This window comes from Uloborus diversus, chromosome 2, assembly GCF_026930045.1.
Source record: "Uloborus diversus isolate 005 chromosome 2, Udiv.v.3.1, whole genome shotgun sequence".
In the NCBI taxonomy this organism is placed as follows: Eukaryota; Metazoa; Arthropoda; class Arachnida; order Araneae; family Uloboridae; genus Uloborus; species Uloborus diversus.
In genome coordinates this window covers 147,360,511-147,378,393 of record NC_072732.1, presented here as the reverse complement: position 1 = coordinate 147,378,393, position 17,883 = coordinate 147,360,511, and the positions used below count along the sequence as shown (strand labels likewise).

At 31.4% G+C, this 17,883-nt stretch overlaps 1 protein-coding gene across 1 annotated transcript in view; it reads left to right on the top strand.

Annotated features, from left to right (window-relative positions):
• The window catches only part of LOC129216592 (teneurin-m-like), a 254,259-nt gene that overhangs the window by 231,707 nt on the left and 4,669 nt on the right, over positions 1–17,883 (top strand). The window contains exons 22-25 of the mRNA XM_054850806.1: positions 4,323–4,625; positions 5,902–6,286; positions 8,712–9,022; positions 14,293–15,196. Of these exons, the coding sequence (XP_054706781.1) occupies positions 4,323–4,625; positions 5,902–6,286; positions 8,712–9,022; positions 14,293–15,196 (1,903 nt within the window). The remainder of the gene's footprint in view (positions 1–4,322; positions 4,626–5,901; positions 6,287–8,711; positions 9,023–14,292; positions 15,197–17,883) is intronic.

The following is a 17,883-nucleotide window of genomic DNA, read 5'->3' as shown; positions in this document are numbered from 1 at the left end:
TCGAAAAAAAAAAATAGATTTTGAGACTTTGAGAAATTTAGAGAGCCCCAGTGTTCTTTCTGAATCTGCATTTTTTTTATTGATGACTAAAACTAGAAGAAATTTACGACAGTAAAATGAACTGCTTATAACTGAAAGGTATTCTTTCTTGATTTTCTCATAACCACGTTTTAAATGTTTTTATTCACGCAAACAGCTCTAGCGGGAAAAGTATTAACTGTAATGATATGAAACTTTGCAAAAATGGTAATTGAGCATATTACTGTGATGTAAACCTCGAAAAAATAATGTTCACGCTATATGTAGTTTTGAAATAATGGTCAATGAAACGTTGGGGGCAAAAAGCACGTTTTTCGAGGGATTTTTTTCCAACATTTACTCATACAATCTGTTTTTAGTTACTTATATCACAATTGGCGGGTTATATCACTCTCTGGTATGTAACGAAGAGATAGACAGTAAAAGTTTTTAAAATTAAAAAAATGAAGTCACCTGAAGTGTTAAGAAAATTGTGTGTTTTTTTTTTTTGCTAAAAAATATGGCGTTTTTATTGAAAAAAACCTATAGATTTTTTTTCAACAAATGAGTAGTCAAAATGTGTTATTTATGTCATATTTAATAATCGTATAAAGTTTTAGAAAGGTGCAATGAATATTGAAGAACATTTTTGTCCGCCTACCTTAAAAATAAATTAAGTGTTTTGTTTCTAAAATGGTGACAAATGTTAATGCCCTTGATTTCCAAGGCAAAAGAAAATAAAAAAGTCAGGAATGCATACTTCCGTGTTCATCGGCAGCATATTTACAAGTGGGGCGCCAGTCGGAAAGCTTCTCCGAAGTCCTTTGTTTGTCACAGAATTGCTTAAAACATCGTGCGCACTTTTAAATATTCTTTGGGACCCCAATCGTCGTGAGAGCTCTTCTGAATAGCGAAACTTGTGACACGGTAAATCTGCTACAGGTGCATGCAAAAAGTTTTTTTTTTTTCCTGTATTGCGATTTTGCGAATGCAATGTAATCGCCTCTTACCTAAAAGTATTTTCTTTTGTCCTATATTTTTAAAGATGTGCTTTTTTGTGAATTGGTCGCTTTGAGCTATAGTTTGCTAAAAACTTGACGTGATAATCTAACAGTTAGAGACAATGTTTGACTCTTCAGAGGTCGAAAGTTAGTCATAAGCAAGTGCAACCAAATTGTTGTTCCACAGTGCACTAAGTAATTGTATGCTGGTATGTAATTTGGAGATTTCTTACAAGTTGAAGCTTTTGGGTACGTCGTCCGAATGCCCTACTGTAAATGAAGGCGTTCGGGCTGTTTTGTTTCATATTCATATATATTTGCTTCCCTGTGTGTCAGACATATTCCAGTTCAAATTTGTAAGCAAACATTTTATAGAGAGATTTCCGGTCAAACTTTTGTATTTAAGATTATGAAAACAGTAAAATATAACTGAAAATACAACCGAAGATTGCTTGGCATACAAAGTGCAAAATAACAATGTAAACATCCGATTACCCAAATAAATTATTCAAAATTTATTCATCTTTCATTTTCGTAGATATTCTTACGATGCAATTACAATGCACCATCAATTAAAGGCGAAATATTTCGAAGAGAAAGTAATTAATTTATCTCTTTTTGTTGATTATTTTCAAAGCTACATCGCGAATGTAAAAAGGAGTCTCATGAAAATGAAACAATACTACCGGGAAGAATGACTCACATCTTTTTATTCGTATTTAACACGTTATTATATCGTATGAAAAATTCATCAAATGAAATATATATCCAAGATTATTATTGTTTGGATTTCTTGGCAAAATATTCCAGAATTAAATCTGAAAAATTAATCATCGTAATATTCTTAGACGCACATAATTTATTAATATATGCGAATGCATTATTTATATGACTTATGAAGTTGGAAGAAATTCTCCAACGCAACAGAATTCAATGAATATGAAATCGTTCTTTTGATTTTAATGCAACTTGTGGTAAGCTCCCTGCTTAATCAGGTTATTAAATAATTGAACTCAACTGGGTGTTTTTTTTTTTCAATTGCTATTGTATCATTAATAAAGAATCCGACCATTGTTCAAGTGGATTTCTTTCATGAAATGAAACAAAAGAATCATTCCCCAGAAACTCATTCAAAGTTACTGAAAGGGCAAGTGGTGCTTCAAATTCAAAGAAATTCCACAAGTAATTTTTTTATTCTTTGCACTTTTTGTATGACATTTTTATTATTCAAAAAAAAAAAAAAAAAATCCTTCTACTCTATTGTTATTTGAGGAGTTTTTCTTCATTTCTCTTCCAAAGTGTTTTCAAAAAAAAGTTCCTTTTTAATTAATATTACTCTATTATGCCTAATAAGGTTAATAATTAAAGTAAGTTGCACAAATAATTTCGAAAAAAATCCCGGATTTAAAATCTTAATTGAAAATTGGAATACGCAAAACGAAAAACAATGTTTATTCTTCATTAAATTTTCATGTTTTTTTCGAGGCTTGTCCTAAATATTTTCAATTCCAGTGCTTGATTTCATCCTCAATAATAAATATTTAAAACTCATACCTTTGCACTGCATTTGGATGAATTAATTCATCTTCTTTTGCTTCTAAAATCATGCTTTTATTTCTGATATTGCTGTCTGAGAGTCAAGTAGTTATTCTGAGATTTGGAGAATTACTTATGGTATTTTTAAAGATCTTGTAAATCGCAATTTGGTTAAGTTGGTAAGAGTAAAGATATTGGAGGTAATATAGGGAAAGGTAAATGTTGTGGGTTGAGTTTTGTTATCTTCGCATAGTAGTTTGCAAAAGGACGCACCCAAACCTATTTTCACTGAACTGCCATGGGCAGGTAAAGGGCAGTAAATGCAAATTTTTCATTTTTTTTTTTTTTTCATTTTTGTCGTCTATTGTACGTTAGCTTTACTGTAAAAGTTTGCTTATTTGGTTTAGTCTTTGAAAAACGTCGAAACGTTTCGCGGGAAAAAAAAAAGTCTAATTTCGATATTTCCCAAACATTAGTTTTTAATTCAAAACGCGTTTCTTCAAATGTCTCAAAACCTCATTTCTGCAGATACTGCTGTTTACTTGCCCAAGGCAGTGAACTTCTTAAAAAGAGGGTAACATTGTCAAGGTCACTGTTCAAAGTTTTAGAGTCACAGCATCGGTTTGGCGGTAGGTGACTTTCTTACTTTCTACCTTGCCGAGAACTAAGAAATATCATTTAAACACCCTCTGCATTCGCTCAAGGTCTCCGTTTGTGCTATTTTTCGACCCCCTGACTGGATATAAGATCGGATTTCGAGTTGTCAATGTAAATATAGATGTATGAAGGAGTTGAGAAATCTGAGACTTCTGGAACAGGAGCCATATGAAGAGCTCCAGTGACGAGACCATGAAAATAAGATATTGTTACATAGAACGTTGCTACAAAAGTCTTGGAGATGTCAATTAAAAATGCGTAATGTATCTTGGTGAAAGGCGTACTTTAAAGTTGAATGCTAATAGGATGCCAAGCATTAAATTAATATATTTTTTTTCTAAGTTAAAAAAATAGCAATGATTTATTGTTTCTACACGTGCAAATTATGTTATTTCTTCTACTCTAGTCATTGTTGCTGGTCGAACTTCTTCCCCAGTTATTTTCACCAGTCACGTACAAAATAACATGCGATTCAGCAATATGATATGAAATTAATCTCGCAGTGTTAAAAATTCAGTAAGCCTTTTGGTTAATCATACTGTAAAACGCAGTATTTACAGAACAGTAAACTTTTACAGTTAATTTTACCAGAAAAAATAAGTGATTGCAGCGCCAGTTTGTACGCCAAGTGACTGTTGATGTAAAGCGTATAATTCTAAATTGCCGCTATTCCAACGGACGCCTTTCGGCTGGAAAGTCATTCTGCGATCAACGAGATCTAGGTTCGACCCCGCAAATTAAAGCTGTTTATTCATTCAGCGAACTAACCACAACGTTCTTTTTTTTTTCTACTGCAAAACTTTACCTTTTTTTCAGTGCGTGATTTAGTTTAAAACGATAGCGAAATTAATCTGAAGTGTATGAGAATCGGTCTGAATGCCATACATAAGGGTATGTTCAAATACAGTAACCGGTTGCACCAATTGGCTGATTCAATGACATCACCGGTTTATTTGATGACGTCACGATGAGTGTTCATGGGAAGATTTCATTACTTTTCCCCCAACCGTTAGTTCTATTAAATCGCATCGAGTTAATCACCAGTGACTGTATTCGAACATACATTAAATTTCATTTTTCAACTTCTTATGTACGTATTTTTCTTTACAGGTAAATGACACGCAGCTTCTTACAGTCGAGTATGATTGGGTAGCGGGACGAGAAATCCTGTACAATAGCTCTCGCCGTCCCTTTTTAGTAGTACAGTACGACAGTTTTTCCCGTCCTGTTCAGTGGCTTCCAACAGACACCAGGCTGCCTTTGAATCTGATGTATGAACGACTGGGAAGGCTTAGTGGGTGGCAACAGGGACCACTATCTGAGACCTATGCGTACGACCGGATGGGCCATTTGACTGAAATCAAAAGTCCAGATAACTCAGCAATGAAATATTCCTATGAGTTGAAAACAACGGTAACTATTACTTGCCAATAATTAACTTCATTTTCGTTGTTCTTCCCTTTCTTCTTATTCAACGAGTAGTTATTGTTGCTTTTTTTCCCTTCTTTAAAAAAAAATTATTTGTCTGTTTACTTCAGTTTTTCCTTTATGTACAAGTATTTGCAAGATTTTAAGTTTATTAGCTTTTGTTGAATATATAACACATTATCAACTTAATCAGCCTGACTTAGTGACTGGAGGGGGGAGGGTTCTTACTGATTTCTGAAGATAAAATCTTTCATTTTGTAGATTCACAAATTTGTCACTCGTCCATAACGTATTTGGCCCTCAATTTAACTATGAATATATAAATGGAGGCGTTTAACATCAACTTTATTACTTAAATGCTAAATAACGAAATTAATAAAATATTGCTATAGATCTTTTGATATAAAACAATTCTTCACATTTTGTGTTTTTCTGTTTAAAACATAAACTGAATTTGGAAAAATATTTCAACTAGAGATGTGTACTTTCACAGAGAAGTGCGTTAAAACTTTTTTATGCTATTTGTTAATTTTTTCACACTATTTCGTCTAGTTTCTTGTCAAGAAAAAGAATTTTTCACAAAGTTCCATAATTTAAAAATTAAATGAGCAAAACTTGAGAAAAATTCAATTTTGGAAAAGAGTAAAGCTTTGAGTAGATGTATTTCTGAAGGAAAGAACATCTACTTTTGAGGCAATATATTTCCTTGTTTTGCTTCATGCAGCTTTTTCTGGGAATTTTTTGTTTAAGGCAGTTATGTCATTGTTATGTTCAGTTCTTTTGGTTTAGTTCTCACAATTTTGTACAACATAGTACTGTAACGTTCGTGCTTATACTAAAAATTTATTATTTGTCGTATCAATTAAACAGTTTTTTTTGTTTTTTTTTTAACATTATGAGACCGATTTCTATGTATAATATCACTGCTTGGCACCCATATACTTAAAAGCACAATATTTGGTAAAATAAACAGATAATTAAATGCATAAATAAAAACATGAAATTATTGGTAAAAATATAATGAAAAAAATAATAATTTATTTATTTATTTATTAAACTGAAAAAAAAAATGTTTTTACAGTAAAAACGAAAGAAATTTTGTCGAATTTTTAAAAAATCTTTTAATCAATTAAAAAGACATAAATTATTGTTATTATTTTTATTATTATTATTTTAGAGTACTATTGTTACTTTATTATGAATCCGTTTCAATAAAATGGCGTTTGAGTTAAAAATAATCATTCTTTTTTTTATCATTCAGCCTGCCAAAATCACCTTACCAAGCGGACGAAAATTTACTTATCATTACGATGACAATGGAGGCCTTAAATACGTCACCACTCCCAAAGGATCCCACCATACGTTCACAGCATACGTCTCGATAGGGTTTTACAAATTGTTGTACACTCCTCCAGGAAACACCGGTTCCTATGTGGTACATTTCAATGACCAAAGGCTGCCCCTGCTAAAGACGTATCCTGGAGACCTCGGCCGAGCCTTGTACAGGTACGACGAGAAGATGATGCTGACTTCTATTGTGTATGGCGGAGGAAAGATCGAGAGGAATTACAGTGCATCCGGATTCATCAATTTTGAAGCTTGGAAGACACAGGATGTGGAAATAATCAGCGAGTTCACATACCGTGGTATGTTGAATGCCGTAAATTATCAATATTATGTGAAGTTTTTTAAGGTATGACGTATATTTTTCCAGAAAATGACCAATATATATTTTAAAAATCTTAATTCGACCTGATTTTCATGTTTTTGATGTTTTACGGACAATAATTGCAAAATTATTAGTAAAATTTCATAAAGAAAACGTCGACGGCAATCTCCAAGATGACAAGAAGAAACTTGGACGCACATGATGCATTATAATTTTAATGCTAATGAGAATATTACAACCAATTTTCAAAAAAAAAAAACATTATTTTGTCAAATATAAGTACAAATTTGTAAGGATACCTTTTATCCTAATACAGAGCTTTAAACGTGCCACAAAATTTTCGGATGGACCGCAACTCACTCAATGACATTTTATCCCATGCCTTGCATAAGGATTTCTTTCGTTGCAAATACTTAATGATCACTCACACAGACACTCTATACATTTTTGTGGCATCGAGCATATCATGAGTTTATGGTATCCTGCGATCCCGAGTCCGAAGCCCTAAGCACTGGGGTCCCCACAACACCCTTAATTTAAGTAAAAGACTTAATTTAACTAGCAGTTATCTCTTTCCGGTAATATACCACAGAACACCATTTTCAGCACAAATGTTTCTGTAATTGCGGGTTATGTTACTAAATACTTGGAAAATAATGTGACATTTTTTTGTATTTATCATATTGTAGGCAGTAGCGATAGATTTTGACGAAGAGGAAAAAGAAAAATAAGATTAGAACTCATGCAAAAACTTGAATGTGAGTAATGTAACTGATTCAAATTTTAGTACTTCGCCGAATGAGTGGGGCTTGTAAGACGATCGCCGCCGAATGCGTCGTGATTTAAGATTTAACTATACATTAAAAGCTCAGAACGGAAAAGAGACTAAACAGGAAACCATAGGACAAGTCATCATAATAACTAGCAATCGAAAAGAGTAAAATGTATGTTGCCGATGGATGTCCTGCCACATGCAGATAGTGAAGTCTTGATTACCTTCCATTCTCACCAGGTCTTTAAATTTGACAATTTTTCTTAAATTTCGGTAGACTTTAAGACCTTACGTCTCGATTACGAGCGATGGAAAATAATTTATGCGTCAAAAAATATCTCGAGAAATTCATAAAATAAAGAAGTTTCACAATACTCTTTTGATTGTCTAAGTTTATTCTTTTTTATCACTTTTTTCATTGTTACACAATTTGTATGATTCCCTCGTTGGGAATTGAATTTTTATCATGAAAGGTGTTGCTTTAAAAATAAAATAAACGCAGTTGATGACAAAACGCAAAAACAGGATTATTTGCATCTCGGAAGAAAATTTAAATAAAATATATTTTTTTCTCAACAAAAACGCATGCTTGCGTACGACTAAAATAAATTGGAATTGTGGTCATTGAATTGTGTTTTTAAATATTGTTGTACAAAAAGGAAAGCACCCTGAAAATTAGCATGATTTTGTCGTGAATATTTTCCCTATATATTTCTTTTAAACGTTTTATAATAATCAAAAGGTATTTGGACTACAAAACCTAATCAGATCGTACTTTCATTGAGGTCAATCTATTTACAGGTTTTTAAGAATATCGTCGCATTATTTCTGTTGGCTATAGCAGTGAAGCGAAACGTGAAAAGTGATTTATTTCCCTCCACGTGGAGCAATAGGCACCAAAAAATCGATTCCATGTATTATCTTTGAGTTTAAACGATTAAAAAAAAATGTCCACAAACAAATCTTCAAATGCATTTTAGAGTCGGTTAAGTACATTTTAAAGCTTGGAATTTCGTATGAATTTAATAATGGAAAACTGCACGTTCAATGTTTCCTATGATTGATGCATTAGAAAAAAAAAAGGACGGAAAAACAAATGTTTACAAATTTGTTCACCTATTTACAAAAGCCTTAATGATATGGAAGTTGAGCAGTCTACGATTAAACTCACAAAAGCAAACGTAGAAGAACTATTTTTTTTCTTCAATGATGCAATTTACAACCATAAAAAAAACATTGTTTTTTTACTGAAAAGAAAAAAAAAGGTGGGAGAAAATCAAAGATTTACAAATCCGTGCACCTATTTAAAATAACCTTAATAATATAGATGCATAGAAGTTGATTAGTTTACTATTAAATTATAAAAAACACACACGTAGAAAAACAACTTTGTTATTCATTGACGTAAGTTACAACCATTCGAAAGCAACAACAATTTTTGCTACAAAAAAAAGAAAAAAATCAAAGATTTAAAAAAACAAAGCTCCCCTTTGCAATAACCATAATGATGTAGAAGTTGATCAGTGTACGATTAAACTAACACGTAGATAAACAACTTTGTTATTCATTGATGTAAGTTACAACCAATTATTATAAAAATAAAAGCAAAATATTGTCTGTGTTTTTTCAGGATCATCTCTAACAAGGTGGAAAATGAAATTCAACAGCCCATTTCCTCTAACAAATGCAGTATTTACTTACACATACGATGGAATGCAGCGCCCACTCACAGTAGTGGCAAAGATCGGAAATGTCCAATTACAACCATTGGAGTTCATCACCAACATGACCACGGGGCGTAAAGAACAAATTGGACCTTTCCGTTGCTATGAGCGGTTTCATAATGAATCTATTATATCTGATGGGGTAGCTTCTGTAACAAGACAGGTGGATTCATTGTATCGACTCAAGTTCTTATCTATTGTCATCAGTGATAAAGAGGTTTGTCGAGAGCTTCTACTGGCTTTCACCTTTTAATTTCCGAGTTAATTAGTTTATCGATTTTTTTTTTAAATATCGCTTGTTTGAGCGTTGTACATAAAGCATTTTATGTTGCATTTGTTTCACAGTATGAAGGAATCAATAGAAAGAAGAAAACAATTAATGAGAGCTGGATAACAGAATAAACTTTTACACTAACTAAATGATTAAAGTTAAAATTATTTTAGTTCTATTATTCTATTCTCAGATTATAAATAGTTTTAAACATACTTAGAATTGAATTATAAAACTAAATATTTTTAAATTTCAGTATTAAAATCAATTTTTGGTATCAATATGATGTCCAATACTCTTGGCATTGCGATGCAAAAGCATTTTAATTCTTGTAATAAGATGAAAAATGCTATATTAAATACGTAAACCACTGTGCATAGAAAATTATTCTATTCAACATATTATAATACAACATGGTCAATCGAAAAGTACCAAATGAAGTTCTTCTAAGTAAGAAAATGTTTTACTACCAATTATTTATTTATTTATTTATTTTGTCCATAGACACTTGGGGTTTTTTTTATTGTTATGCAATAATTAAAAGATCTTTGCTCGACAACGTATAAAATACAAAATGTATGCTTAAAAGCTTCACATAAGAGCGAAAGATAAATTATTTGATACAAATTTAAAAAAAGATTTCATTGAATTAATTCTAACTCAAGAACTGAAATGCTTTTACTTAGCCAAAAATAATAAATGGCGAAAATAATATAATAAACGCACACATGACTATGGAGTTGCAAACATTCATTTCAGGAGTTATGGAGAGCAAATTTATCAGGGCAAAGAGCTGTCACGTTCTCAGTTAAAAAATCCGAAAAAACTGTATGTAAAAATTGAAACTAAAAAAGCTACAAACGACTAAAAAAGCTACAAAATACAAGAAGCTGTTTTTTTTTCCTTCGAGTTTGCGAATCAAGTTCAATATATCTTGATTTCAATGGATCCAACAGTCCCTATTCACTAGGGTACTCATGACCATGTTTCTACATATTTTCCAGCGGCCTCTAACCAACATGAAAGATTGCACGTATTTCGAAGATACTGCATTAAAAAAAACATTTTTCAAGGGTTAAATATTAAAATTATGTTAGGATTAGCTAAACATTAATAAAAGCCACTTATTTATAAAAATATACTTTAAAAAATTCATCAAAACACAAGAAGAGTGCATAAAATGGCCAAAGAAATATTAAAATTTGGATAAAAACAAAATGAATAAACTTGCCTAAACTTTGACTACATTATTTTCATTCGGAATATTAAAAGACTAAAGGTAATGTGAAAATTAAAAAAAAAAAATAGCTGAAATAAAAACAAAACAATAAATAAATAAATAAATAAATAAACTACGAATCAAGTCATACAGTCGCAGGTGCTAAGATAAAACAGCAGATGCGCCAACTGTTAATGACGCTAGAAAAATTAAACGAGAGGAAGAAGTCTCACGTTCTTTGCGCTAACTGACGTAAAGCTACAAAGAACAGTTCCACAAAAAAATCAACCCTTTGTCCCGCCCGTGACGGTTCATATATTTCATTAAAAATTAATAATTTTAAAAGGTAATGAAGAATTTTTTTGCTTAAGAAATCACACATAAGTTTGTAAATTGATAAGAAGAAAAAAATGTTCATTAATATTTTAAAGTATTATTTTGAATGAAACATATGGGACGTCACGTGCGGGACAAAATGACCGTTTTCGGTGGAATGGCCCAAAAACGATATTAATGTGACTCCCAAATACTCGCACCCGCTTTGGTTATTCTGCCGCACCTAATAGCATCGATTTTAATTCTAAGAAAATTACTCCCAATGAGTTATTTATTTATTAACATCAAACTATTTATCCTCTGGATTACTATCAGTAATTTTCAAAAAGTCTTTTGCGCCTCAAAGAACGTAACACTAGCCAATACAACAATGCAGAAAAAATTGTATTAATTACTGTTTTATCTGCTAAAGATCATTCAAATTAGTTTTGTTGCATGATTTTCACCAAAGAGAGAGAGAGAGAGAGAATTCTGAGAAGGGGCTAATGGAATAATCGTGCTTTATACTGCAGCACTCCTTAGCGTTGTAAAAACGCAAAAAACAAGTAATATACACGTAAATACGATGACAATAAAGTTTCCTGCAGTTGTCACCCGCAAAACTGACATCTTTAATAACACATAATTAAAGCGCTACGCAGTTTCTAAAATTATTTAAAATGAGTTTTATTCTCTCTTGAGCTAGAAACACTCATGCTAAATTGTTTTAGAAAATTGATAAACATTTTATTACTTGTTTTATTTAAAAATGTCTGTGTATTAGTTTTTTTTTTTTTTTTTTTTTTTTTTTCACGTGCCCCCATTTTTAGATTATTTACCCTAAAATAAAATATGCAGATTAAAAATGTGTACATACAGTTGAAATGGATTTTTATTGGAAATTAAAATCATTAAAAAAGGAATATATTAAACGTAATCCTTCACTCTAAAATGTTTCTCTAAAATGGTGAGAGCAAGTCGGGCTATTGTTATAGCCTTTACTCCCATCTACTCAATCAGGGATTTTCAAATAGACAGGGCTAACTATATTTCTGTTTGTAATTTCTTTTTTTTTTCTTTAATTTTATATGCGAAATCCATATTTGTAAAAAAAATATTTCCCTGATTGAAATAAAATGAATTGAATTGAATTGAATTGAAAGCGCTCTAAAACGCTCTAAGGCATACCGTCGCCTTAGAACAACACTAAGACATCATCTAATCTCATAAATAACACTAAGATATCCCAATGTTACTCCGAGGCAACGATATTATATCTAACAAACTATTGTATTTATCTCTTACTCAAATGAAAAAAAAAAGAAATCTATTTTGTGAGCCTATACACTATTTCGCTCCAATGCTTTAACATCTATGGCATATCCTAACCTACGATACTTTTGAAAACAAATGCTTTAACACTTCTCTGTGGAGCACTGATTATTTTCATAGCAAGTGCTTTCAAACTATTTCTAAGCCACTAACAACACAGCTTTCAAAGCATTATTTGCCAATTATCCTCAGAAGGAATACACGCACAATACACTCTCCGCTTCATGTGTTACTCACAAGAATCAATAAGTAATCTGCACTCACACAATGCGACAACAAATCTCCGAACATAAACTCCACGTTTGAATGCATTTTAAATGTTGATGTGGAACATAAAGAACGCTTCGAATAGGAAAGCATTATGGCCTTCTTTGCTTCTATTTTAAGTTAAATGCTTTAAATAATTCATAAGAAATTGAACAGATTGAAATGGAATTGTAATAATAAGCATGTGGGATACTTTGTAACTACAATCCATCACGACAAATGGTCCTTTAAATTACAGTCAGAATGGAAGCTTATTATTTCTGTCTGACGATAATGACGATGTACAGAAACGATTTCCATTGAAGGGAAACGTTTTCGTGCATATTATAAAGCATGTAATTTATATTAATATGGTGGAGTTCAAAAAAAAAAAGATATTTTGAGTATATAATTGGTGATTTATCATAGGAACATGGAAACACATCTATTTTTATGATTGAAAATGTCTGACATTATGCATAAAGCTACTTCAAAGCAATTTTTCAGATGCTTTAAGAGATTTTTTTCCCTTTGTGAAGTACATTCATGTATAAGTTAGCTATTAATATTTTCTATTGAAATGACTGATAAGGACAAAATTTTATATGCGGACATATTAGGAATCAATCTGGATTGGAGCTCCTTGCCTGGTAGTCACTTGAAATCTCGTACATTTTAAATGTAAAGCTTTAGAAAGTCAAGCTATAGTTTAGTTTTGTAATTTATTATAACTTTATATTCATCTAGTGGTGGCAACGTTCATTGTAGTGTTCATCAGTTTTTGTTTTTGTTTTTTTATTAATCTATTAATCTTATATTTTTTCATTAAGATTGCATAGTAACTGTTTTATTCATAAATTAATAAACGGAATAAAATTTTGAAACACAAATAAATAATATTTTGTTGCACTTTCTTCGTTACATTTAGAAAACAGATAAAATAAAAAATATTTTTAAAATATATGTACAGGTTTTTAACAGTAACAATTTTATTGACACAAAAATATTGCCCTTTGAAATTAAGTTATACATAAGTAAAATACATTCATGTATAAGACTAAACACACTGGGCGAAATTTTAAATAAAGAAATTTGGTTCTTGTGTATGAATTGAAGCATTTCCCTATATATTATTAATATTTCTTCATTTATTTATTTTGAAATTAAAATAATTATTCGCTAATAAACACGGAATTATGTGTAATACCAGGGGGGGGGGGAGCAATATCAAATTCTAAATTATTTGAGTTTAATAAATGCTTAGACGCTGAATAATAGTCAACATTTTAATTAATTTCCATATTAATTTTTTCATCTTCAAACTAAAACATTAGAGAGTATGGATGTGCACATTTGATTCATAATCATCACATACTCTCAGCAGCTTTAGCTTCGACGATACGGTAAATGTATTCTCCTCTCAATTCGTATGCAAGTTGTTCAGTTCTCAAATTGATTTAACAAATTGTTTGACTTGTACGATTACGTACATGATAATAAAATGTCACGTTCAGTTTCCATTAAAATAAATATATCATAAACTTTGAAGAGAATATTCATGGTAGCAGAGTAATAGTATTACTTTAAAACAAGTATATGCGCCCTCTCCCCCTCCTCTCTACTTCTGAAGAGAAAATGTATCCTGTCTGTGTTATTACCTCTAAAAATATCAACACTGAATTAACGTGAAATTGCTGAACATATTTGCAATCTCTACATTGTTTCACTAGTTGGAGCAATTGTAAATTAGTCATGATCTTGATGTACTTTTGCTCTAATAACTTGAACTCCGAGGAGAGAGGGATTAAACAATATTATTTGTAGCAAAAGGATTGGGGAATATTGGTTTTTTCACCGATTGCTTAATGTCATGTGTATTGAATTTGTTGCAATGTAAGAGCCCCCTCGCCTCATTTTCTCCATAAGTAAAAATTTAAAAATGTGATTGAATTTTTTTTCTTTTTGAAAAAATTAGAAAATTTAGAAAAATGTGGTAAAAGTATAATTATTGTTAAAAGAGCCAACCTAAATTTTAGTATCTGCTTTCAAGTAATACACGAGCTGTTTTTGAAATGCACTAACAATTTCAAACATTGTTTTACAGGTATACAGAGTGGATATGCAGTACGACAACCGCAACTTAGTCACTCAGTCCAAGATCTACATGAAACACCTCGGTGTTTCCAAGGTCCGAGTGCAAAATTATTCCTACGACGAAGATGGCCAACTCGTGGAAATGGTTGGGCGCGATCACTGGAAGTTCAACTACGACCCGAACGGCAACATGGTCACCATGCAATACATGGGGAACAAGATCGACATACTGAATGACGCTGGCGACAGGATAGTCAGCTTCGGCGAAACGCCGTACGTCCTGGACGGACGGGGATTTGTAACCCAAAGGGGCGAAGAAAGATTTGTGTACAACACAAAACGCCAACTTACCAGGGCATTTCGTGTTGGACGGTACGACATAGATTACTATTACGATGGCAGAGGTCGACTATCCGTGAGGAAGGACAACGTTGGTAATGTAACACAGTTCTTTTACGCGGACCCCAGCCAACCTTTTGCTGTCACTCATATCTACAACAATGCTGACGGGAGGACAATAACGCTGCTTTACGACGATCGCAACTATCCTATGTTCATTCTACTAAACAAAGAAACTTTTTATATTGCCACAGATCATACTGGTAGTCCGTTGCTGGTATATGATGTCTATGGAGATGTTGTCAAAGAGATTCATAGAGGCCCTTACGGCCATGTGCTTTTTGATTCGAATCCAAATTTTTACTTACCTGTGGATTTTCAAGGAGGATTATTGGATCCAATGACTGGTCTAATCCACTTTGCTGACAGAGTGTATGATTCGCTGGTCGGTCAATGGATGACACCTGGATGGGATGACATATTGAGAACGTTGTCCAATCCAAAGAGACTTCATTTGTACAGATTTAACGAAAATGACCCTGTCAATGTGAATCCAGGATTAAAAAATAAACTAGGTAAATATATATCTATATTAAAACCTGTGTGCGTTCGTCTCTGCGTGTGTGTGCGCGCCTGTGCTTCAAAGGAATGTAGTGTGAAACAAATATTTTCTCCTCCGTCTGAACTTTTTCATCCGATATAACATGCTTAAATCGTTAAAAAATCCCTTTTCTTGGTAAACAAAAACAATATTTATGTGATTTTTTGACAGAAAAATATTTTTGAAAGCACACTTCACAAGAAATTTTGAATATATTTCTATAATAATTAGTAAAAACTTTATTTAGTTAAAATGTATTTACGGATAGTCAACTTACATGAAAATTGGAAGTCCTTGTTGTAGGTGTTGTTAAAGTAAAATAGAGTTTTATTTTGAATTTAATTTTAAAAAGCTTTGAATTTGAAGAGCAGTACATATGGTACAAAAGCTTTAAAATAACTGCATCACTTTGCTAAAATAGTTGTAAAAGATTATTTTTCTTAAAATGTGAGAAAAATAACTCCGTATTATTTATTTCATAGCAGAAGAGCATTAATGTATTAAATTATTCCCGAAGCATGCGTTTACATGAGCAAATTTAATGTGCTACGCACTTAGAGGACATTGTTTACTCTTTCGTTAAAAAAAAAAAAAAATCTTCGTTGAAAGGCAAACAGCGTTCCCTTAATTTAATCAGACCATTTTTCTCCTCATTTTATGAAATAATCAAACACCGGATTTCACTGTGCATTTAATGGAATAAACTCAGGCTCACGAAAGGTAGTGGAGGCAAAATTTACCACGATTTAAAAAGATTATAATTTCTAACTGTGTTCCATTCTTTCCAATTAAATTAATTACGTTGCTTTCATTCATCGAAAGTTAAGATTGTTTATCTAACAGAGAGTCTCTGTATTCTTTTTCAACAAGAAATATTGACAAGTAAAACGAAAAAAAAAAATCTACTGAAAGGTCTTACTAGGAATGTATAAGCAGAATGTGTTTCTTTTAAGACTAAGTAGCTTGTTTAGAGTGCGTCGAAGTTGGAGTTAATATTCATTCGAAAAATGCTGACTGAAAGTTTTCCGTACATTTATAAAGTTTTAGAAAACAAATGTATTTTTAATGTTTACTAACATGTGCTTTAAATTTGAAATCCTTGAAGACAAAAATGTATGTATAAATATAAATGAATTTAAATAACAAAAGATACCAGGATCATTACGTACAATTACATTTAAAATATTGCTTCTGAAAAGTATTTAAGGGCAGTCAGTACCCTACATACTTTCAAAAATTCGATTTTTCGATTTTCATATATTTTGAAATTACATTTCAATAACTTTTGACTGATACAAAATTCTTGATCGTGTTCATATTAGAAGTTAAAATAAGGTGTAAAAATACAGAAACAAATTTTGAGGAGGTATGATTTTCTCCTTTAAATTGCAATATCTCTAAATGATATTTTTAAAAATTAATGTTCCTTTTTCTGAGAAACTGAAGTGTGTTAGGCTTTGAAATTTTTACCACCAATTCCATACATCTATTTGCATATACAGAAATAAAACTTTTCTCATATTCCAAAAATATTTTTATAGAGCTGATTTCACGTTACAAAATGGCATTTTTTGAAAAAAAAAAAAAACTAAGCTTTCTTTCTGCAAAATTTTACTTCAAAAAAGAGAAAAGAATCTACTTAAGGTACAAATTTTTTTAATAATTGTACCTTTAATTTTCAGAAAAAGGTACATGAACCTGTGCAAATTAACATTGACGGAATAGAGGGTACCGAATCCCCTTAATTTAATTATGCAGATCTTAACTACAGCATTATAGCTCTGCCAGGTTAGGTTTGCCTCACCCATTGTTCTTTTCGCAATCTTTTGATTAGTTTTTATGGTAGAAACATTATTAATATTGCATTGTTATTTCTTCTATTTCTGTCTAAGTACATGTGACTTTTAATCAGCACGATATTTAAAAAATAAATGATATATTTTAGTAAAACTTCCTTCAAAAGTTTAAGTACCACACTAATCTGAAATAGCAAGAAGAGGAAACATGTCAATGAGTTTTACAAGACCGCAATTAGCGCAATTTAAAATATTTTGTGTTAATCAAGATACTACATTTATAGGGAACGATTCTTTCGATATTTAAAAGTAAAGCAATTAAAGCCAATATAAAATAATTTTATTAAGATGTGTTAATCTTTGAACACAGTGCTTATGATAAAATGTGGGATTGCTGTTTAGTATTGGGCGCTCAAAACGCTTTCTTAATTGAAAAAGTGGTTCCTTGTAAGTTTGAAAACCACGTATGCAATGTTCTTCAAAATTAGTGCTTTTATGACCTTTTTTTTAAAATTGTCAACGATTAAAGTACTTTAATACATATATTTAAAATGAAAAAAAATGAAAAATTATTTTTATAAAACTTTTAATGAGATTTCGTGTTAACTCTAAATAGTAGGAGAGCTGACACCAATTCTTGGGTGGATATTTGAAGTAAGCTGAAAACTTGTCTCATACCTCACTTATTATACCCCAACACCGAACTGCAGACCTGGCTGGGGATTAGTGGGGCTAAATTAACCCCTAAATTTTTTAAAATGCTTTTTTTCGTTCCAAAAATATATTTGAGGCAATATGCAATTTTGATATGTTGTAGTTTAATGTTTAAAAAATAAAGAAAAAAAACTAAGCCAGACGATTTAGT